The sequence below is a fragment of the Podarcis pityusensis genome, assembly GCF_964106645.2.
Source record: "Podarcis pityusensis genome assembly, chromosome: 8".
NCBI classification, from domain to species: domain Eukaryota; kingdom Metazoa; phylum Chordata; class Lepidosauria; order Squamata; family Lacertidae; genus Podarcis; species Podarcis pityusensis.
In genome coordinates, this window is record NC_138033.1 from 14,845,337 (window position 1) to 14,869,357 (window position 24,021).

Consider the following 24,021-nt stretch of genomic DNA (forward strand, 5'->3'; position numbering starts at 1 on the left):
AAAAATCTAGGAAATTTCTACAGTTCTTTGCAAATATTCTACACTGCAGTAGTAGGAAGGCTGGGCTCTGGGTAGTCCTCTTTGTTCAATGCCACGCTGCTTAAGTGCAGACAACTCAGGTGCTTCTGAGACTGGCACAGAGGCAACAACAGCAGAGGTGAAGGAATACTTCCATGGGATGCTTCCACAGGTGATCCTTTGGGACTTCCCAGAAAAGGCAGCGTCCCCGCTGGTAAACGGGCTGCTTGGAGCTCCCTCTGGCCAGAAATGCGGCTTCGGCTATTTGTTGCGATCTTATCTCATCCTCGCTGGTTACCTTCGCTTTCTTTTTTGCTTTTAGTGGTGTGACGATCAGGAGGGAGAGAGGGTATAAAAGAGGCAAACAATGAGAGAAGGTAAGAGAAAAGCGCGAGAAACCTCGAAGCAAAACCTCCAAGAAGACGACTGAGCTTGGCTGCAGAAAATCGATCCGGCAGCAGGTAAGGAGTTGAACTTTTCTCCTCGTCCTTGAATGATTTCCGTTTCTTTTTGAGCTTGTTTGCGTTAAAGGAGACTCTGAGCTCCTCGCTTGGTGGGGGTGGCGGAAACAATTGCTGTTGCTGTTGTTGTTTGCCTTTTACCTTTTTATTGTTATTTTTTACATTATTATTGTTATTATATTAACCATTACATTATAGCTATTGTGATATCATATATCATATCATATCATATCATATCATACCATTATTATTAACAATAATATTATTATTAACAATGATGTTGGAGAAGGCTGCCCTTCTTCCCCGCGGCAAAGGGAATAAATGACATGCCATTACCAGGGAGCAAGCAGAGCTCGTGCTACTATAAAGGTGTCCCCCTCTCCCCCCCGCACCCGAGTTTAATAAAAGGCGTCTATCAGCATTGTAATGTGCAGTTCATGACCCCACCCTCTTTGTCAGAGCGGGGAACGGGGTGCAGAACAGAGGAATACAGCAACTTCTATTCTGCAAACAATGCCCTGAGTGCTGAAGAGGCAGAGACCATCGGGGCTGCCCCTTAGTGCACAAGCAAAGCATAAGAGTTTTAAGTAACTGCCCTGAAGCCAATGTTAATTCACGTGTTAATTCGCGTGTTAATTCAATATATCCCTCTGCAGACCCCCCCCCCCCCAGGAACACGGCTGCGTCCCAGCACTTGCTGGTGTGTAAAAACGGTATCTGTGCACCACTTCTGATTAGAAAAACCGCATGGCAAGGGTTCGGGGCAGGGCAGGGCAGAAGATGCTGGAGCTTCTCTTGGTTCTGGCTAGGTGCTGCCTGATGAGCCTGGATAGCTCAGTTGGTTAGACCATGGTGCTGATAACACCAAGGTTGCAGGTTCGATCCCTGTATGGGCCAGCTGCATATTCCTGCATTGCAGGGGGTTGGACTAGATGATCCTCAGGGTCCCTTCCAACTCTACAGTTCTATGATTCTGTGACTTTCTCATAGCTCTTTTTTCCTATAGCTGTATTTCATTTATTTATTTATTTATTCATTATATTTATATAGCTTTCAGGACAGGATAATGTTACTGATAATGGGTTGTCTTCAACTAACATTGACTCAGAGTAGACCTATTAAAATTAATGGATCTTAGGCATGGTTATGAATTTCATTGAGTCATCGCTGAGTAAAGGTTAGTTGACAAGAACCCAATGTGGATATTTCCCCCAGTATTGAGTATTGCCCTTTAAGAATATTTCTGGGCTCTTTCTGCATCACTTATTTCGACCTTCTGGCTCCTTTTTTTTCACCTGCCCCTTGATGACATTTTTAAAAACATTCTTCTTTTTACTGGTGACTTTTGTAAAAGTGGCAGGACAAGACTTGGCCAAAATATACGAGGGATATGCACAGTGCATTGACTTATTTATTTATGAAGTGTTTTATCCAAAGTTTTATCCAAAAAAGGGAATCTTTAGTGCGGTGTAAATGCTTCTTTTAGACACATCTCTAGAAGAATTAATAATTTGAGTTCAAAAAAGATCCACATCCCACATAAACATGTTTTAAGGGTTATGTGTGAATGCATGCACATAGAGATTTCTGAGAGATTGACAACAGGCACAATTCTTCACTTTATTGAAATACTACCAACTGCTGCTCAAACAACCCACTGGTCTTAGAGATATGTCCTAAGTAAATTGATTCCACCCCCCCCCCCCCGTAAACCATGGATTGTAAATATGTTCATAAAAGTGTGTTGAAGGCTATCATTTAACTATTATAGTTTTCTTCTCTTTCTCAGATAAACTGAGCCACAAGGAATCACTGTCATGGATCCTGCTGTAACAACAGAAATAACAGAAAAACAATATGTTGAAACAACAGAAACCATAAGAATGGACCTTGCTCAAGTGAAGTCTGCTTTTAAGAGAAAAACATTTGAAGCTCTTTCAGCTGAAGCTAAAGAGGAGTCAAATTTATTAAATAATGTCACGTTGGAAATTGCCATCACAGGAAGATCTGGTGCCGGGAAATCATCTTTTGTCAATGCCCTGCGGGGAATGAGAGATGATGAAGAGGGTGCAGCTGAGACGGGGGTGACAGAAACAACAATGATGCCACAAGAATATACACACCCCGCATTCCCCAAAGTCAAAATTTGGGATCTACCAGGAATTGGAACAAATGAATTTAATGCAGAGGAATACCTAAAGAAGGTCAATTTCAGCAAGTATGATTTTTTCATCATCATCGCCTCAGGGCGCTTCACTAAACAGGAAACCAAATTGGCTCTTGAGATCCGTAAAAATAAGAAGAAATTCTACTATGTGCGCAGCAAAGTGGATATCGATATAGAAAACTACAAGCGGTCAAAACACATCTATGAGGAGGACATCCATGAGATGATGCTGTGTGAGGAGAAGACTCTTGACATTATACGGAAAGATAGCTATGAGAAATTGAAGGAGTTAGGTGAGGCTTCTCCAAGGGTCTTTCTAATATCGAATTGGGATTTCAGCAAGTATGATTTCCCCCTGCTTCAAGAGACCTTTGAAAAGGAACAGGATGAAATCAAGAGAGATGTTTTAATTATGTCTCTTCCAATTTTAACAAAAGATAGTATTAAAAAGAAAAAGGCTGCTATGGAGAGCCTGATATGGAAAAAAGCCATGGTGAGTTGTTCTGTTGGGTTGATTCCTCTCCCATTCCTCTCGCTTGGTTGTGACATTGCAATTGTGGCTGTGACAATGAGGGATATCTGCAAAGTTTTTGGCTTGGATGAAAATTCCCTCAATATACTAGCAAATCGTGTGGGGAAACCTGTTGAGGAGTTGAAATCTGCTATTGAACATACCCCAAGCACCGGTATGATCACAACAGAATTTGTCATGGATATCTTGAAGAGGTCAGCAATGTGGGGAGCAATCACAGTGGTAGAGCTGGTTCTGGATTTCATACCTGTGTTGGGGTCTCTCTATGGTGGGGGCAGTTCTTTTGCTACCACATTCTACTTGCTGAAGAATTTCCTGGAAAACGCTGTGAAAGATGCAGAGAAAGTTCTGGCAAAGGCTGCTGAGCCTAAGAAACCCAAGTAAACAGCCAATACATCTACCTGGGAAGAGACATCCAGGTACAACACGCATAATCTCATCTTTCTACCACAGCATCAACCAATTGCTTTCTTCACAAGTTCGTCTTCTGGTTTTGCAACATGGCATCCTAGCATGCTCCCTTTATTACTTTTCAGCTCAGCACTCTTAGGGTTGCCATATTTCAAAAAGTGAAAATCTGGAGACAAAAGTTGTTGAGCTTTTCGCTTATGGGGGGGGCAAAGTTATAGAGATGAGGAGGGCAAAGTTGATGAGCTTTTTTTTTGCCAAAATCTCCCAAAAACAAAAAAGGTTTTTGAGCTATTTTTAAGGAGATTCACCCCAAAAAATCAACACTTCTGACATTTCACAGACTTTTTTACCAATTTTCAAGAATTCTGCTTGGACACTACTTCCAACAGACGAATCCCAGACATATGGAAGCCCTATTGTAACAACGCTTAATCAGTAGCCTGCCTGGACAATTTTTATGCAGTTTAGAGGTTTCTTATCTCCTACCAGTCAGTGTTAAAACGATGGATGTCTCCCCCTCTAACTGCAGCAAATTTGCAGCAGCAAAACATAAAGAATGGAGAAAAGAAGAGAAGAGAAATGGCTTCAGAGAGTTCTATTGCTGATAGGCTTAAGTAAATTGTAAGCAGAATTAATGTCTGAAGGATAATTTAGCAAAGGTGAATCTTAAAATTACAGCCCTGGATCAAAAAGTTACTGATCTTAATGAGGAGATATCAAAATCTGAAGCAGGTCAAATTAAACAAGATCTAACACAGATATCTCCTTGGGTGGGATCCTGCGAGACATGCCTATCCATGCAAATATAGACTATATAGTTTTGTAGCCTTTAGTATATTTTATGGTTATTTTGTTATTGCTGCTTTTAAAAACGTTTTAATGTACTCTCTTCCTCCTTTGATTTCTATTATTTCCTTTTGCCTTATTTACTTAATCTCAATGAAATAATAAATATTAAAATTATAAGAAATGTTTTTTTCTGAATCCTCCGTACTGCAATTATTTCCCCAACTGTTCTAATTTTAGTTGTAAAAAAATCATTTAATCCAGGCGTGGGAAAGCTATAGGCAACAGTCCAAATTTAGTTGTCCTAACCTGAACCACAAGCCTGTTTTCTCTCAGCCTCCTTGTTGTAATGATTAATCTTTTCTTTACTTCACCAGCTGGGTGGGTGGGTAGGGGAAGCCTGAGCCTTTGGGAAGGGTTTTTTTCTCTGGAAGTAAGCATACACATACCCACAAATTTCCTTGTATTTTAGGATGCTATGAAACAGAGAAAGACTGGTTCATCTTCAACACAGTTGGAGTAGAGGGAGTTTTGGGTGTCCTCCTGCCACAAATAACTCCAGATCGGTGCTTCTTATTCTTCCTTTGTTTTTGTTTTGTTTTTCAGGGATATGTGCTTTTTATTTTCCTTTTTTTTGTTTCTTGGTTTTTGAGAAAACAAAAAAACCAGAGATGACAACATCAGAACAAACAAGACTTCAAATCAGGTCTCTGTCCATATCAGAGCTTGGAACTAGTTCAAGTTCAACATGTCCGTAAAAGAACTAATTCCCATTCATGTTCATCCCTTTATGAAACAAACCAGTTCTCTTTATGTTCAGTTCACTTCAAGTTAATCCAAATTACCCTTGGCAATTTTTTTTTGTATAAATATTCTAAAGCACTTATAAAGTGACAATGAACTTGAAGATGAGCCAGAAATCATTCTTCATTTTGCCCCAACTTAATTCATGTTCAGTTTACCCAGCAATTATGGGAACTACTTTCACATGTAGTTCAGATATTTTTCAAAGTAATTCAGTGCACATTGAACTTGTTCATTCCAAGCACTAGCCAATTGTTTTTGAGATTGTTATAGTCCATATGTGATTTTACCAGCTGTTGAGATAAAAATCCAAGTTTTTCCAGCTGTGGGAGGTGGCTACACTGACAGCTACTAGCAGCTGCACTAAGAGATGGCTATGCATTGGCTATGCATCAAGCTGGGAGTGAGCAACACCAGCTCTTATTTGTGGAATGAGTTTAGCCCTCCTCAGAATGCAACTTTTCTGTAAAGCCTTAAAGCCTTAAAGCCTTGGAGGTTGAAATGTTCCCCCACTGGCTGCCAACACAAATAAACAGACAAAGTAATATAGTTTTTATTGACAAATAGCGAAGACTGTCACGGTCCGGGTTACAGGCAGTCGGAGTCCTGTCTCAGTACGTCGGGACAGGGGTAGAGGACAGGAAGCAGGAATCAGCAGTCCAGGGGTCAGGAAACCAGGAGTCAGGAAACTGAAGCACAGCTAGGTGAGTAGTGTGTTGCTGTGGCAAAGAGGCAGAAGGAAATGCTGGTCTTATATACCCCTCCTGGCCCCTGCCACCAGGTGCTACGAGTCTTCTGTCAAGCCTCCCCTGTGCGACAGCGCCTTGCCCTTCCAGGTCAAACTCAGGAAGGCCCCAATCCTGCAAAGACCTACCAGTCACAGGGCCAGGCTCCTGCACGCACTCCTGACAAACACATTCCAACTCACTAGGTGTGACCAGGTATCTGTGCATTAATTACTCTGTACTCTCTCTGCTTATATCTGTGTTTTGGGTTCCAGACAACTCTAACCAAATAAAGCTCTGTGTCCCCATTCATTATGATGAGGAATCAAATAATCCATTTTGGCCAAAGTGGGTGAAATTTGCAGGCATAGGAGACCCTACAAATTGGATTGAGCCTACCTAAATCCAGGGGATCTTTGTGGAGGAAATTAAGTGGGTTTACTTTCCTCCATACTTATTTGATATTTTCATGGGTGGGTCTGAGCACAAGCTTCTCAGACTCTGTCCAACACCATCTGATTTACAACACTGCTTTGGCTTTCTGAACAGCTGAGAGCAAACTGCAAGGGACTTACGTTCCATGTTGAAGCTTCTGTGGCGCTGAGAATGGAACTTCATGGGGAGAATTACGGCAACTGAGAAAGAGACTTGGGACAATATGGCAGCAGGGGCTCTAGAGCTAAGTGTTGCTAGAAAAATGTCAGTTTATTAAGAACACGTTTCACTTGGGCTGTGCATCAGATCCAGCCCAATCCAATTAATGAATTGGACTGGGCCAATTTGTATCAACATAGGATTGGGTCAGATTATGTTGAGGCAATCCTAGATCACAACAGATCAGACCAGCCAACCCACCTCACTCACTATTCCATCTTTAAAAACAATTTATATATTTGTAATCACAACAACATATGAACCTACCCGGACCATGAGATCATCTTCTGAGACCTCCTTCGTGTGCCCCCTCCTCAAGAGGTATGGAATGAGGCAACACAAGAACGGGCCTTTTCTGCAGTGGCTGCCCGTCTGTGGAATGCTCTCCCCAGGGAAGTTTGCCTGGCGCCGTCATTATACACCTTTAGGCGCTAGGCAAAATCATTTCTTTCCAACCAGGCCTTTGGCGGATCCAATTTACATCCTATGCCCTTTTAAAATGTGGTTTTTTTTGGGGGGGGTATTGTTCTGTTTGTTGGTTTTCTATCTTGATTTTATTCTGTGAAACGCCCTGAGACCCCCAAGTATAGGGCGGTATATGAATTCAATTAACAACAACAACAACGCCAAACACCATCCAAAATGACTCAGAGCAACAACAACAATGACAAAAAAATTATTATTTGTACCCTGCCCATCTGACTGGGTTGCGCCAGCCAGCCAGGCACCTTCCAACATAAAGTGACACCTCGGGCTCCATACGCTTCAGGTTACACACTCCGCTAACCCAGAAATAGTACCTCAGGTTAAGAACTTTGCTTCAGGATGAGAACAGAAATCGGGCTCCAGCGGCGCGGCAGCAGCAGGAGACCCCATTAGCTAAAGTGGTGCTTCAGGTTAAGAACAGTTTCAGGTTAAGAACAGACCTCCGGAATGAATTAAGTACTTAACCCGAGGTACCACTGTATATGAAACATCCCCTAGTAATTGGCAGTCATGCAAGGGAGTCTCTCAAACATGAATCTCTCGGAACGGTAAAAGTAGTCAGCTCAAGTATACAGCCGGACAAGAGGGAAGGAAACATGGTGTCTACCTCAGTAATGAGCTCACGGAAACAAGCTCTGGAAATTTGGGGTTGCCATGCTGAGGGCAGAGTTTGATGCTCAGTTACATCCGTAAAAGCAAGCAATGCAAAACAGTGGGAGAGAACTAATGTCTCTGCAGTGGCTTCTTGCTGAATAGGAGGAGCTGCTCGTATCCCCCCTCCCCTAGGGAGAAAATGCTGGGGGGGCACACTGGGGGGTTTCATGGGGTTTGCACTTGCCCAGCATGCTTCAGAGCAGCCCTCCCCCCCTGTGACAGCCTCTGATAACCACTTTAACCACAGAGTTAGGAATCTACATGGGTTTCCCCTCCAAATATCATATTTGAGGGGCACCCCCTCCCAAAAAAGTTGATGGGCATTGCCCTTGCCCTTGTGAGAAAGTAGCAGGAACACGGCTGCTGCTGGGCTTGGAGAGGGAGAGGGAGCCAAGCAGCAGAGGTAACAGGACTGTGTGCTGGGGTGCCGACTGAAACAATGGGGGAGGCAGATAAGCCCTGCCTCACCTCATAGATCACAAGATGTGGCGCACACCCCATTTGAATGGCAATGCCCATCACCTTGTGGGGAGCAGCCCCCCTCCAATACTTCAGTATCTCGGCCCCTGGGAGCTGGCTCCTATAACTGTGCGCAAGTCATTCTCATGCTCCCCGGCTCCTCTCCCTCTTTCACCCATCGCGGCTCAGCTCTGCATGCAAAAATGGTTCCCAGGCACTTCTGATTAAAGAGGCTGCTGAATCACTTTTGAGAATTATACTTCTGTGAAGGGAATAGGGGCCTCCTAACAACTCTCAGCACCTTTAACTAACTACCTAGAATTCTTTGGGGAAAGCCATAACTGTGGTATCCTAGGCATAGGGCTCCTGCTTTTACCCCACACCACCCCATATGCTTCAGTTTTTCGGCCCTTTGGAGCCAGTCATGTTGGGATCACACTGCATCAAAACTCAGGAGAAATGGGATGACATGATACAAAGACTCCAAACAAATTCGTTCTTTTCACTGTTGGGGAAAACTTTGTTTGCATTCTCCTCCTCTGCTTTCAGGCTGGAGAAATTTCTGCTTCCTTTTGCTCTCTGTCATGACCCAGCACAGTCCAAGAAATAATTTACAAGGGGGAGGAACTAGGGCAAACTCATTTAGGTTTTGTTTTCTCAGAAATCACCTGTTTGAGCAGAGCTGTGTACTGGTCAAGCATGGGGGAGAGGAGAACTTGGAAACAGGATGTAATTTCTCTTCCCCTTTCTAAGATTAAGCAGGATAAATAAATAATCAGCAACAGAGCTGATAATATAATTTATTATAAATGCTCTGTTGCTGAGCAGAAAGACCCATAGTGATAGGGGCATTCTGCAATAGGGAACTTTATTAGCGCCAGCCATTTCTGAACTCTGTTCGCAGTACAGTGTGTCAAAAGATTTCAGATTAAAATTGCCACTGCTGGCACTGAGAGCGTGGGACAAGAAATTCCTGATGTAGACGCTTCTCAGTTGGCTTTGCAGCTGCAGCTGCTCCCTGCCTGTCTGGTCTGCACTGAGAGGGAGTTGGAGGGTGGGGGTGGCGAAGAGCTCCAGCTCCCAAGGCTGCAGGAAGCTGGAGGACAAGCTGGGGGAAGGGAAGGCGAGTCTCTCTGCGTGAGGCTGTAGAAACCCTTGAAGGAACCCGTGCCTGGTGCCCCCCTGAATGATATCCCCTAAGGCTGAGGGTGTCAGATAAGACACAGGCTTTGCTGTCAGTCTAGGAACACTAGGAGAGTTTGGTGTCCTTCTTGTCTGGTTGGCTTGCAAAGCCAGCTTGTTATGCGGGCTCTATAGCTGTTCTGCACTCTGCAGAATGTTAGAACTTTCCCAAAAAATAAACTATTTCTTCCTCATGTGCAAGTTTGTAATTTGAAGCAATTTGAGGCCCTACCCTGCGGAGCAGAAGAAAACAAACTTATTCCCTCTTCTGTGTCAGATATTTGAAGATGGCTATCGTATCTCCTCTCAATCTCCTCTTTTCCAGGCTAAACATACCCAGCTCCTTCAACCGTTCCTCATAAGGCTTGGTTTCCAAAGCTTTGATTGGTCGCCCTCCTCTGTACAAGTTCCAGCTTGTCAGTATCCTTCTTCTGAAGGATATGAGGAGCTTCCAGCTTCAACATCACTGTCTGCATCATGTTTTCTCCTCACCCAAGCGAATGACTTGCACACCTTCCCAGCTGGGAGCAACTTTCCAGAGCAGATTTTAGAGGAGATGTGGGGGAGATGAGTTGAAAAAGGGGACAGGGACTCCTGCCCCATTAACATTTGTGTAGAAGGGGGAATGTCAGCAAGTATTTCTTTCAGCGTAGGGGGAGATCTGCGGGAAGTGGGCAAATTTATTATTTTCAGTTTCTCTCAGTTTCTCATTTTTCCAATATTTAAGTTCAGCTCTTCCCATCTCCATATCAGCTGGCTATTTCCTTTTTTTAAAAAGTTCTCTTGAAAATTCATCAGGACTTCTATTTATTATGATTATAATTATTATTATTATCTTCCACAAAAGGCAAATGCACACTGCATCAAAACTCAGGAGAAATGGGATGACATGATACAAAGACTCCAAACAAATTCGTTCTTTTCACTGTTGGGGAAAACTTTGTTTGCATTCTCCTCCTCTGCTTTCAGGCTGGAGAAATTTCTGCTTCCTTTTGCTCTCTGTCATGACCCAGCACAGTCCAAGAAATAATTTACAAGGGGGAGGAACTAGGGCAAACTCATTTAGGTTTTGTTTTCTCAGAAATCACCTGTTTGAGCAGAGCTGTGTACTGGTCAAGCATGGGGGAGAGGAGAACTTGGAAACAGGATGTAATTTCTCTTCCCCTTTCTAAGATTAAGCAGGATAAATAAATAATCAGCAACAGAGCTGATAATATAATTTATTATAAATGCTCTGTTGCTGAGCAGAAAGACCCATAGTGATAGGGGCATTCTGCAATAGGGAACTTTATTAGCGCCAGCCATTTCTGAACTCTGTTCGCAGTACAGTGTGTCAAAAGATTTCAGATTAAAATTGCCACTGCTGGCACTGAGAGCGTGGGACAAGAAATTCCTGATGTAGACGCTTCTCAGTTGGCTTTGCAGCTGCAGCTGCTCCCTGCCTGTCTGGTCTGCACTGAGAGGGAGTTGGAGGGTGGGGGTGGCGAAGAGCTCCAGCTCCCAAGGCTGCAGGAAGCTGGAGGACAAGCTGGGGGAAGGGAAGGCGAGTCTCTCTGCGTGAGGCTGTAGAAACCCTTGAAGGAACCCGTGCCTGGTGCCCCCCTGAATGATATCCCCTAAGGCTGAGGGTGTCAGATAAGACACAGGCTTTGCTGTCAGTCTAGGAACACTAGGAGAGTTTGGTGTCCTTCTTGTCTGGTTGGCTTGCAAAGCCAGCTTGTTATGCGGGCTCTATAGCTGTTCTGCACTCTGCAGAATGTTAGAACTTTCCCAAAAAATAAACTATTTCTTCCTCATGTGCAAGTTTGTAATTTGAAGCAATTTGAGGCCCTACCCTGCGGAGCAGAAGAAAACAAACTTATTCCCTCTTCTGTGTCAGATATTTGAAGATGGCTATCGTATCTCCTCTCAATCTCCTCTTTTCCAGGCTAAACATACCCAGCTCCTTCAACCGTTCCTCATAAGGCTTGGTTTCCAAAGCTTTGATTGGTCGCCCTCCTCTGTACAAGTTCCAGCTTGTCAGTATCCTTCTTCTGAAGGATATGAGGAGCTTCCAGCTTCAACATCACTGTCTGCATCATGTTTTCTCCTCACCCAAGCGAATGACTTGCACACCTTCCCAGCTGGGAGCAACTTTCCAGAGCAGATTTTAGAGGAGATGTGGGGGAGATGAGTTGAAAAAGGGGACAGGGACTCCTGCCCCATTAACATTTGTGTAGAAGGGGGAATGTCAGCAAGTATTTCTTTCAGCGTAGGGGGAGATCTGCGGGAAGTGGGCAAATTTATTATTTTCAGTTTCTCTCAGTTTCTCATTTTTCCAATATTTAAGTTCAGCTCTTCCCATCTCCATATCAGCTGGCTATTTCCTTTTTTTAAAAAGTTCTCTTGAAAATTCATCAGGACTTCTATTTATTATGATTATAATTATTATTATTATCTTCCCCAAAAGGCAGTGTACAAAATGCAATGAACACAGCTGAAAAGTAGTTAAAAACAACCCAGAAAAAAAAGTTAATATGTTTTCAAATAATGCTATATAGACACTCATGGCAGTCACACTCAAAGCCCTGCTCTGAATTACAGAAGATCTACCCAAATATCAGGAGTGAGTGGCAGATTTTATCCTGCCTGCATGATTGTCCTCATTTGCACTGCCTAATAGGGGCCAGAGAGTACATAAAGCTTTGTTACCATCGATGTTAGATACCACCTTTGTTGTAATGGGTTTTTTAAGCAATAAATACATCATGGTACAAATGTTGCCACTGTTACATCAACGAGTTCATGAGCTGCAAGCATCCACGCTACGAAGAAAGCATGATGGAACAACACTGTTTATTTTGCAGCATTTATGTCCTGCATAATTGCAATAAACCTCAAGGCAGTTGAGACAGGCGATAGGACCCGTCCTGCTTCTTTGCAGGTGCCAAAACATTTCGCGCCGCTCCTGAAATTTCTTCCGTCCTTTGCAAAGACTCCAATCTACACGGCAGTAGTAGGAGAGCCGAGCTCTGGAAAGTCATAGGATCGTAGAATTGCAGATCTGGAAGGGAACCCAAGGGTCATCTAGATCAACCCCCCGAAATCAGTGCCATGTGGGGCTTAAGTGCAGAAAACGCGGGAGCTGCTGAGACGGGCACAGAGGCAACTACGGCAGAGGTAAAGGATTAACCATCTCGGATGCTTCAAGTTTCACGAGTGAGCCTTTGGGACCTTCCCATTTAAAGGCAGCTGCACTGCTGTCAATCAGGCTGCTTGGAGCTCCCTCTAGCGGGGAATGCGGCTCTGGCTATGCGTTGCAATCTCGTCCTCGCTCGTACTTTCGCTTTCTTCTTTCCTTTTTTTAGTGCGACGACCGGGAGGGAGAGGGAATAAAAGCGAGAGAGAGAAAGAGAGTTGGGCGGAGAAAAGCCTAAGAGACCAGCAAGCAAAGTCTCCGAAGAGAGGACTGAGCCTTACTGCAAAAAATTCGGACTGGCATCAGGTAAGGAGGTGAGCAGTTCTCCTGGGGCTCTGATGATTTCCGTGTTTTTTGTTTTTTTCTGAGCGTGTCTGCGTTAAAGGAGACTCTGAGCTCATTGCTAGGCGGGGGGCGGCAGAATCGTTTATTTTTACTCTTAATGATGTTGGAGAAGGCTGCCCTTCTTCGTCGCTGCAAAGGGAATAAATAACATGCCATTACCAGGGAACAAGCAGAGCTGGTGCTACTATAAGAGTTGTAAGTAACTGCTCTGAAATCGACGCGGGTCTCCCTTTCGAGCGGTGACGCGTGTTCATTCGACATCCCCTCTGCAGCTGCTACGAGGCTGCCCTCCTGCTCCTCTCTTCTCCTGCCTCTTTCCCTTTTTGGGGTTTGGCAGAGTGGAGGGGAAAACTCTTTGGAAGCAGGCAGACCCATATCTAGGTGATCTGGCGCCCCTGGCAGAACCGTCCAGATTGCGCCCCCTAGCCACGGACAAATTAGCTCTTCTTTCCCTCTCTCCTCCAACCCCCCTTCCTCCCATTCAATTCCTCACGCACTTCCCCTTGTAATGAATTATTTCACAGAAAATCCAGTATTAAATTTATTATTTCTTGATAAAAGGTTTCAGGAAAGAAAATGACATTTTGATTTGACTTGACAGTTTTTTTAAATGTAATTCAGTTGTAAAACAATACACAGACATACAAGCCATATCATACGGATTTGTTCCACAATGATAACTTTCTGGTCTCAGAGCTCTCTCTCTCTCTCTCTCTCTCTCACACACACACACACACACACAGAGAGAGAGAGAGAGAGAGAGAGAGAGAGCTCACAACCCACCTCCCTTGCCCCCCCCCAACCCGTTCCTCTCTCAGCAACACCAACACAAAATCTCAGCAGCCCTCCAGGTGACGTCTTCGGAGGGGAGAGAGAGAAGGGAGGAATAAAGGTTTGCTGAGGGGTCGAGAGGCAAGGAATTTGTGTCTGGTCCTTCCACAGGTTGGGGAGAAGGAGCAGGGAGAAGAGAAACCATTCTTTTGGAAATCTGAGGAGAGAAACCATTTCCTTGGAAAGCTGATACATTGGTACCTTGGTTTGCCACCGCTTTGGATTACAACCACGTCAAACCTGGAAGTGCGTGTCCCTTTTTTTTGAATTACAACCAATTTTGGGGGGGGGGGAGGCCCCATTGGCGAAAGTGCGCCTTGGGTTACAACCTGTTTTGCTTTACAACTGGACCTCCGGAACGGATTATGGTTGTAAACCAAGGTACCATTGTAATGTACAGCTTGGGAGAGAGGTGGGTGGGTGGAGAATTTAGACACATAAGGGGAATCTGGTTATTAATTACTTAAATCAGTGGTTTTCAACCAGGGTGGCGTGGCACCCTGGGGTGCCTTGAATGGTGGTCAGGGGTGCCGTGGGCAACACTGGCCTCTGTCCCTCTTTCATTCCCTCCCTCCTCTGATGCCCTCTGGTGTCTCTGCCTCTGAAAGGTTTGCACAGCTGTTTGTTGCAGCAGCCCTGGTTACAAGCTCCCCAGGTGGATGGTGCCTCTGGGGCTGGCCAGGGGGTGCTGGTTTCCAGGAGCTGAAACGGGGCCTCAGAGTAAGCAGGCAAGTGGGCAAAGGAGCCCAGCCAGCAAGACCACCAGCCCTTGCTGCTGAGAATGGACAGACAAGTCCCAGGCCCCTGTGGGGCAGTGTGAGGAGGCACCTCTATTGAGGGCAGGAAGGGCAACTCAGAGACCAGGGGTGGCATCAGCAGCTGCCCAGAGGACTCTCAAGGAAAGGAGAGAGCAGGCTGAGGGAAGACTTAACAAGGAGGGGGGTTGTTTGAAAAAGGGTGAGAAGCTGCCAGCTCTGCAGGCAAGGGGTGACATAACTGGGCTCCTGAGCCCCACAGAGATGCTACAGAAAGAAGGTACTTGATCAAAGGAGCTGTGAACACAAAAAGGTTGAAAACCTCTGACTTAAATGACAAGCAGGGGCAGAATTTACATACAGTGTCTAAAGGTAGGATGCGCTCTTAAAACATACTTTAATAAAACTGCCCCAACCCCTTCTTCTTTTTCACCAGACCCCCCTCTTCTGCACCTTCAGACTGATAACTCTTCGTTGCATCTTTCTAAAAACATGTAAGGTTTAATCATCAGTGTAATGGGCACAGCCTCCCTCCCCAAGCTAAAAAAAAAAAAATTAAAAATCAGGAAGTGCAGTTTCTTAAAATGCTGAGAGTCCCCTTCCTCATGTCCCTCTCTAAATTCAGGGCTCTTGGGCTCTGCTCCTGTGTCCTGGGCTGGCTAAATGTAGAGGAGTGGGGGGAGGCAGCAGCTGAGGAACCCCCAAGGGAGCCCCCAGGGGAAGAAGTCTCAGAGCCAGGGGATTGGGGGTAGGATGGAGATGAGTGGTCAGAGGGAGAAGAGAGAGCAGACTGGGAGGAGGAGGAGGAGATGTTGGAAAATGAAGAGGCAACAGGGTTTAGTGAGCAGGAAGAGTCTGTGGCAGAGAGCGGTCCAGAATCAGAGGCAGAACTGGAGGGGGTTCAAGAGGCAGAGTAGACACAGCGAATCTCCCCCCTGGTCTGCCAGAACATGAAGAGGGATGAAGAGGGCAGAGCAATGAGAGACGAGACAAAAGAAATTCAGGTTGCTGGGGAAGAAGGAGCCTTAGAGAGCAGGGGATGTGGGGACCTACAGTCCTTGCAACAGCTGCATTGGGGCAAGAGATACTGGGAAGAGTTGCTGTGTTCACTCAGCCTGCGCTGTTTGGTTTTCTTTGAGTAAAGAGTTAACGTCATTGACAACGGGTATTTTGTTGTTGTTTAGTCGTTTGGTCCTTTCCGACTCTTCGTGACCCCATGGACCAGAGTATGCCAGGCACTCCTGTCTTCCACTGCCTCCCGCAGTTTGGTCAAACTCATGTTTGTAGCTTCGAGAACACTGTCCAACCATCTCGTCCTCTGTCGTCCCCTTCTCCTTGTGCCCTCCATCTTTCCCAGCATCAGGGTCTTTTCCAGGGAGTCTTCTCTTCTCATGAGGTGGCCAAAGTATTGGAGCCTCAGCTTCACAATCTGTCCTTCCAGTGAGCACTCAGGGCTGATTTCCTTAAGAATGGAGAGGTTTGATCTTCTTGCGGTTCATGGGACTCTGAAGAGTTTCCTTCAGCACCAGAATTCAAAAGCATCAATTCTTCGGCAATCAGCTTTCTTTATGGTCCAGCTCTTACTTCCATACATTACTACTGGGAAAACCATATCTTTAACTATACGGACCTTTGTTGGCAAGGTGATGTCTCTGCTTTTTAAGATGCTGTCTCAGCAACTCCAGCTCCTGATGTCCCTTCTATGATTCATATCTTCTACCTGTAAAGCTTTGTTGCTTGGCAAATGATAATGATATTGCAGACGCTGGAAATTTTACAGAGGGCATGCCACTCTTAAATGAATGCTTCCAATTAGGCCGGTCACTTAACGTTTTCGTGCTTCCTTTCTCTGCAGAGCACCAAGATCCACAATGGTGGAAGACTTCGAGGTAGCCATTTCTCAGGGCCAATTGGCAGGTGCTGTGTCGCACGTGCTGGCAAAACCACTGCCCTTTTTCAACAGCACTCCGCTCCACATTGCCGTAGTAGGAGAGCCCGGCTCCGGGAAGTCCTCCTTCATCAATGCCATGCTGGGTCTTCGTGCCGATGACCCACGTGCCGCTGTGACTGGCATACAGATGACGACTGTGCAAGTCAAGGATTACCCACACCCGACACTTCCGCAAGTGATCCTTTGGGACCACCCCGGAAGGGGAATGGCAACTTTTGGAGAGGACAAATTTGAAAAGAAGGTCGATTTGAATCACTTTGATTTCTTCGTCATCGTCGGCTCCCAGCGCTTCCGCTCCACCCATTCTGACCTGGTCCATGAAATCCAAGATATGGGCAAGAGCTTCTACTTTGTGCGCACCAAAGCAGACCTGGATCTGTCGGCCGCCAGGAGGCAACAGCCATCTGACTACAATGAGGAGAAGGTCCTCTTGCACATCCAGGAGGACTGCAAAGAGTGCTTGGTAAGAGAAGGAGTGAGGGACCCACAAGTCTTCATCGTCTCCAACTGGGAAGCCGACTGCTTTGACTTCCCCCTCCTGCAGGAAACGCTGAAGAACGATCTCTTGCGGCTGAAGAGGCAAGCCTTTCTGCTCCGCTTCCCTAGCATCTGCCTGCCTATCTTAGAGAAAAAGAAAACCACTGTGAAGGAGAAGATTTGGACCAAAAGGCTTTGTTTGCTGGTCGCTCTTGGAAGCCCAGTTCCCTTCCTTCTTCCCATATTTCTGTTTAGTAAGTTCCGCTCCTGGTGCTTCCTAGACTTTGGCCTGGACAATCGATCCCTTGCAGCTCTGGCCCAGCGTGTTGGAAAGACAAGCACAGCCCTTAAAGCAGCAATGCAGTCCCTGGGAATGTTCTCTGCCATGTTATGGGTGCTGCCAGACTTGGTGGGACTCTCAGTGATGGCTTATGAATATTACCGCTGGGAGCATTTCCCCATCTTTGGCTGCCTTCTGTCCGGAGGGATTTCGCTTCCTCGCACCTACTTCATGCTGCAGAAATGCATATCGGGTGCTGCTGATGACACCAAGAGGGTTTTGTCCAAAGCTCTTGAGGCAGAGGGGAAAAAGTCCATTTAGCAGCAAGCAGATGTGCCATGATGACTAAGTGCTTGATATATAGTATCTGGTGAATTATACATTTCCATTTTTAAAACAACCACCACCAAAAAACATTAAAATAATAATAATCAGATGATCAGGTTTTTTATTGTAAAAATTCCAGAAATCTTAGGCTTCTCATTTTTTTTAAAAAAAACCCTAAGTTAAATAATCTGAATGCCAGCATAATACCCTTTCAGTTACTTTTTAAAATTAGTATCTCTATCCAATCTATAAGAATTAAGACCAATACTGAAAGGAGACTTTGGGACAAATGGACTTTTTCCTATTCATACTTCTTTCAGTCCACTAATGAATTGCTCTGTATATGATGTCAGACTAGAAAAAACTAGTGACCTATGTGAACCTGCTTGCAAGGATGGTCTCAAGTTATAATTTATGAAGGCTGAAGCATTCACTTTCTCTCCTTCTCTCCTCTCTCTCTCTCTCTCTCTCTCTCTCTCTCTCTCTCTATATATATATGCTGCATTTGCTATTTTTCTTTAGGAACAGGAGTTAGCTCTGTATCACAAGTCCCATGCAACATCTATTTCAGAATGTTCTTTCCCTCATACACACTCAAACTGAAGGAGGGCATTCAGCTAGACAGGAGCCTCCACACTGTTAAATAGAAAGTTGAGGTAATTTTAGTCTGTTTTAGTATTTTAACTCTTGCATATCTTAAAGCACGGCTGTAATTTCCCCCCTGATTTTATTGTTTTATCTTTTTGCAAACCGTTTTGAGGTTTTATTAGAATCAAGTGCTGTATAAGCTTTCATGAAATAAACTAATTGGTTAAAATAATCTCCTGGCCACCCTTATTAATCAGCTTTCAGTTTTCCATGAAAGTCTCATAAATGAGAAATGTTGTGAATTATCTAGACCCCCCTCCTTCTTTGGCAATCACTCTGGGCTGAGTAAGGTTGTCTTCCATAAACATGGTTTTAACAGTGAGTCCGTAAATGACCGTGGAGGCCACTTCTGGATCCACACGTCCTTCCACAGTGGGGACATTGGTTTCCAGGTGGGAGTTAATCACGGTGTGGATTTGCCAAGTGTGCTTTCCTCTTGGCACGTTTCTCCCTTGTGTCCTGAGTTCAAGTGTCTTTTTTTTTAAAAAAATAATATTTTTTAAAAGTTTAAAGATTACAGAAAGAGGAAAGAAAGAAAGAAAAATAAACAATACAAATCAATACATTGCTATACATAAAAAAAGAAAAAAGAAAAGACACAATACATCAAAACAAAAGCAAAAACAAAAACAATTAAAAACACATCCAATATTTCCATATCTTTGTCTTTCATTAACTTTTTTCATCGACCTCCTCGCACCTCCCTTTTTTGTGTTCTAATTATTAATTATTTCAGCAAATCCTTTCCATCTTTCACTATTTTCTGTCATATAATTGTCATAATTTATTTTAACCTTATCTTACCATTAATACCCTGAAACTTATTTGTACTTAATAATAATAATAATAATAATAATTTATTATTTGTACCCCGCCCATCTGGCTGGGTTTCCCCAGCCACTCTGGGCGGCTTCCATAGAAAGCAAAAAACACTAAAATATCATACATTAAAAACTTCCCTGAACAGGGCTGCCTTAACTCCTTATAACTTTTCTACTAAAGCCGTGTAATTTCATTCCAACATTTTTCTAACACTCATTAATTTTACAATGTTTCTATAAATAAATTTTAAACTTTTTTCCAATCTTCTTCTACCGTCTCTTCTCCCTGGTCTCGGATTCTGCCAGTCCTTTCTATCAATTGAGTTCGAGTGTCTTCAAAGCCCATGACACCTTTGGTAAAGGCTATTCTCCAACTGGAGCGCTCGCAGGCCAGTGTTTCCCAGTAGTCAGTGTTTATACTACATTTTTTTAGATTTGCCTTGAGACAACATGTCATCGACACAGTAATAATGCAGGAGTGGGTGGTTTATAGTGGGCCATTCAGATACCATTCCACTCTATTAATAGTTCTGCAACACTTCCCCAATGTCACTCGGTTATTATTGCCATCTGGAAGGTCACTCTTGCTCTGTAGTGTGACAAAAGTGGGCAACATACACACCCATCAACATTTGTGCTACGAAAAAGTTGAAGAAGAAGAAGAAGAAGAGTTTGGATTTGATATCCCTCTTTATCACTACCCGAAGGAGTCTCAAAGCAGCTAACATTCTCCTTTCCCTTCCTCCCCCACAACAAACACTCTGTGAGGTGAGTGGGGCTGAGAGATTTCAGAGATGTGTGACTGGCCCAAGGTCACCCAGCAGCTGCATGTGGAGGAGCGGAGACGCGAACCCAGTTCCCCAGATTACGAGTCTATCGCTCTTAACCACTACACCACACTGGCTTTAGCAGGAAACTATGGACCCATGCCTATTGCAAACGAAGCAGTATGACCATCCCAAAACATTTGCAGATGTAAAGGGTATTGAAAGTGGGATCACGTATAATCACCCCAGTATGAGCTCAGATATGAATGCTCAATAAAAAGGACACCTGGAAGATCCCTACAGCCTTCCTCAAACTGATGCCTTCCAGATGTTTTGTGCTTCATTGGCCATGCTGGCTAGCTGGCCACTCTGGGCAGCTACCAAAAAATATAAAGACATAATAAAACATTAAACATTAAACATTTAAATAACTTCCCCATACAAGATTGCCTTCAGGCAGCTCAGGGGCCAGATAACTCCATACCCTCCAACATTTCTCCAATGAAAATAAGGACATCCTAAGGAAAAGCGGAACATTCTGGGATCAAATCAGAAACCAGGGCGGCTTCTCTAAATCAGGGACATCCCTGGAAAATTTGGATATTGGAGGGTCTGCCTTTGCTGTTTTTGCTTCAACAAACCAACATGGCTACCCCTTTGGAAACAGCCTGCCTAAGTCCCCTAAGGCCATTTCCCTCAGGTGAGGAGAGGTCAGGGCCCCATTGCCCGTGTTCTGAAGTCATTCAGTGGCTGATCCAGTTGGTTTCTGCCCATGGAATGGAGGGAGGGGCAGTGGCCATCTTGCCCTTCACCTCAGGCAACATAAAACGTCTTGGCTTATTCTTCCTCAGAGAATAGATGTCAGGGATTGTGAATGTGGTGGAGACAGGGGGCCAGGAGGCTGACCCAGGAAAGGGAGCCACTGGTTTATGGGAGCCAGACCAGGGGGAGGAAGAAGAAGAAGAGTTAGGGCAGGATGCGGTGGAGGAAGAAGAAACTCTTCAGGCAAGGGATGGGCCAGTTGACTCCCCGCCTTCCCCTGCTCCGTCATCTCCTAGAACCAGGAGGGGCTTGGAGAGGAATGAGCAGCAGCGGCTTCCGTGCAGAAGAAGTCACCCTGTGGGAGCTGCTGTCAGTGTTTCTCTTACCAATACAGTGTCAACTACGAGCCATGCATCTTCCTGAACCGCTGCAGTGGGCCATGACCGTTATATTTCAGTGTGTTTTAACCAAAACAGCAAAACCACACATGCAAAACCCAAGTTCACAAAATCCCTCATAGCCCAAATTGTCTGTAGGCTCTACTATCCTCAGACTGAACGAGGAAGCAAGACTCATGTTTTAAAGAATGCCATAACAAAAAGTTCAAAATGGCTGCAAGTCCTTAACTTTATGAATCTCAAACTTTTAACTATGTTTTAAAATAATTTCTAGCCCCTGTGATGCAGGCGACTCTCTCCGGCCACCTAACCCAGAATGTCTCCCTTTGAGAGATGACCCTCAAACCAAGGGAGAAAAGAGGGGCTGCTGCATTAGTGTCAGGAAAGCATTTTTGAAGTAAAAGGGAGAGAGGAGAGTGGGCAGTGTGACAGTTTTGCTTTGTTCAGGGGGGAAATGCATGCTCAAATTCTACGATTTCTCGATTTCTAACTGTTAACTTCTGCTGTCCAGCCTCCTTTTGTGCACTCTCAGCGCTTCCCCAGTCAGCTCAACAGCCCAGAAGGGATTTGCAGGCCAAGGAGAGTTTGAAACTTTCCCTCCCCATCCCATGATTCTGATGATAATCCTTCTCCCCACAATACTGCTATTAAGAGGAAGGTGAGGGCAGGTATGGTCTCTGCATCCTTCTATAAGGGTACAGCCACAATAGCACAGAAAAAAGAAACATTAAACATGTTTGCTTTCATATTGAGTTGAAGATATGTAATTGAATAAAGTTTGGCTTCAGCTGGTAGATCCCAAAGGGTTACATCTGGATATTGGGGGTACAAGTACCCCGTTGGTTCTCTAGTATCTTTTATCACATCAACCACAGCTGCACCACCCTCATCGTCTGCCATTTTTCGCAGGGCATTGACCAGGGATGATTTGCCGACACCTGAGTCCCCTACGATGGCGCTATCAAGGGTACGTTTGCCAGATGGCTGATTCATTTGAGCTAATGTGTCTTGTTTGCTGCTCTTACAAGCCATGGCTGCTCTTCTCTGAGATTTATCACACCTAAACAAGAACAGAAATATTGCAGCAGTTAATGCCTTCCGCATCTAACTCCTCTTTTAAAACAGCTGGATCGGTTGCCAGTTCAGTTCAAGGCCCAGTTCAAACTACTCACATTAGTGTTTAACTCCATTGAGCATTCAAAGGAAACCATGTTCTAGGTTAGCACTGGAACCCCTGGAATCTCTTACCAAACAGAAATTGGGGTGCAGGCAACATTATAGTTATTACAAAGCCTTAAGTAAATAGCTTCAACAAATGCTCTTGAAATTCCTATACAGCTTCATCTGCCTCTCAGTTTTCCTGTCTAAACCCCCTGAAATGGCTGCAATGCTTTGATGAGAAGCTTTCAAACTGCATAAATTGGACTTCCTGCCCTGGTGAGGGTTTCTCCTGGAGAGAGAAACTCTGATATACAGGGGTGCCTTGGTTCCCGAACAGCTTAGTTGTTGAACAAATCAGCTTCTGAACTCTGCAAACCCGGAAGGAAGTGTTCCGGCTTGCGAACGTTTTTCAGAAGTTGAATGTCCGACATGGCTTCTGCTTGAGTGTAGGAGGCTCCTGCAGCCAATCGGATGCAACACCTTTGTTTTTGAATGGTTTCGGGAATCGAACACACACCCGGAATGGATTAAGTTCAAGAACCAAGGTTCCACTCACTGTATATTTGATTGTTGTCCTTTCAAGCAACCGTTCACTGTTGAATACATAGCAGGAATGGTTGAAATATGGGAAAGTGAGCAAAGAAAGAAACAGTCAGAATTAATTAGGTGGGGCTCCTTTTAGTGCTGAAAGGCAGAATATAAATATTATTCCTTGATGGCTTCCTTGTCGACTTTTGCATTGTTACATTGATAGGCTGCATAAAGTGGAAGGGCTTTAAAGCTGTGGGCTTTTAGGGCGTCTTAGAGGAAATAGTTTCTTTTCCAGAAAAGTTCTAACATTCTGCAGGGTGCAGAGCGGCTTTAGAGCAAGAAGCTGGCTTTGCAGACCGGGCAGGCAGGCAGGACACCAAACTCCCCACAGAGTGTTCCTAGATGGACAGCAAAGCCTTTGTCTCATCCGCCATGCGCAACCTGAGAAGGAGATGATGCAAGGGATCATGGCGCTGCTACACTCCAGGGTTTCTACAGCCATACGCAGAGAGGCTCGCCTTCCCTTCCCCCAGCTTGTCCTCCAGCTTCCTGCAGCCTGGGGAGCTGTTGCTCTTCCCCACCCCCTGCAAACCGGGCAGACAGGAAGCAGCTGGATCTGCAAAGAAGTGGCTGCAGCAGGATCTTTTCCTATCCAGCCCACAGTGCCAGTAGTGGCAATTTTAATCTGAGTGTATTGTACACAGTGTGTACACAGTGTTTTGCGATAAGAGTTCAGAAACTGTTTGCACTAGTAAAACTCCCAGTGGCAGAATTCGCCTATCACCATGGGACTTTTGGACTCTGAGATATGATAGCCATCTTCAGATATCTCAAGGGCTGCCATATGGAGGGCGGTGCAAGTTTGCTTTCTCCTGCTCCAGATGGTCAGACCTGGACAAACAGCTTCAAGCTACAAGGAAAGAGATTCTGACTAAACATGAGGAAGAACTTTCTGAGAGCGAGAGCTCTTTGACAGTGGAATGGACTCCCTCTGGAGTATTAGTATTAATACAGTGGTACCTCGGGTTACATACGCTTCAGGTTACAGACGCTTCATGTTACAGACTCCGCTAACCCAGAAATATTACCTTGGATTAAGAACTTTGCTTCAGGATGAGAACAGAAATTGTGCAGCGGGGTGCAGTGGCAGCAGGAAGCCCCATTAGCTGAAGTGGTGCTTCAGGTTAAGAACAGTTTCAGGTTAAGAACAGACTTCCAGAACAAATTAAGTTCTTAACCCGAGGTACCACTGTAATATAATTTTAAAAATGGGTGTGGAAGATGAATGCAGAAGAGGTCAATTCTAGATGAACAGGAATGGAAGCGATGAAAGAAATCTGTTGAGTCAGTGGTGCTTTTATTTATAAATTATGTCATTTGTTTAAAGTCTTTGTATCATATCATCATATTCCTCCTGAGTTTTGATGAAGTGTGAGCCTCACACTGCTAG

At 44.7% G+C, this 24,021-nt stretch overlaps 1 protein-coding gene and 1 pseudogene across 4 annotated transcripts in view; both read left to right on the forward strand.

The window, feature by feature from the left end:
• Positions 1 to 339: 339 nt before the first annotated feature.
• LOC308484261 (interferon-inducible GTPase 5 pseudogene) overlaps positions 340 to 24,021 on the forward strand; it is a 77,845-nt pseudogene continuing 54,163 nt past the window's right edge. The window contains exons 1-2 of one of the 3 annotated variants that reach the window (XR_013991440.1): positions 340 to 479; positions 2,269 to 4,559. The product of XR_013991440.1 is annotated as an interferon-inducible GTPase 5 pseudogene (transcript). Of the gene's footprint in view, positions 480 to 2,268; positions 4,560 to 24,021 lie in introns of those variants that run through there. The other 2 variants (XR_013991441.1, XR_013991442.1) reach the window with 2 other exon arrangements.
• On the forward strand, positions 11,907 to 18,303 carry LOC308484239 (interferon-inducible GTPase 5-like). The gene is given in 3 exon segments (XM_081019008.1): positions 11,907 to 12,831; positions 16,304 to 17,459; positions 17,461 to 18,303. Coding segments are annotated over 3 exon segments (1,416 nt in total). The 5' UTR covers positions 11,907 to 12,616; the 3' UTR covers positions 17,506 to 18,303.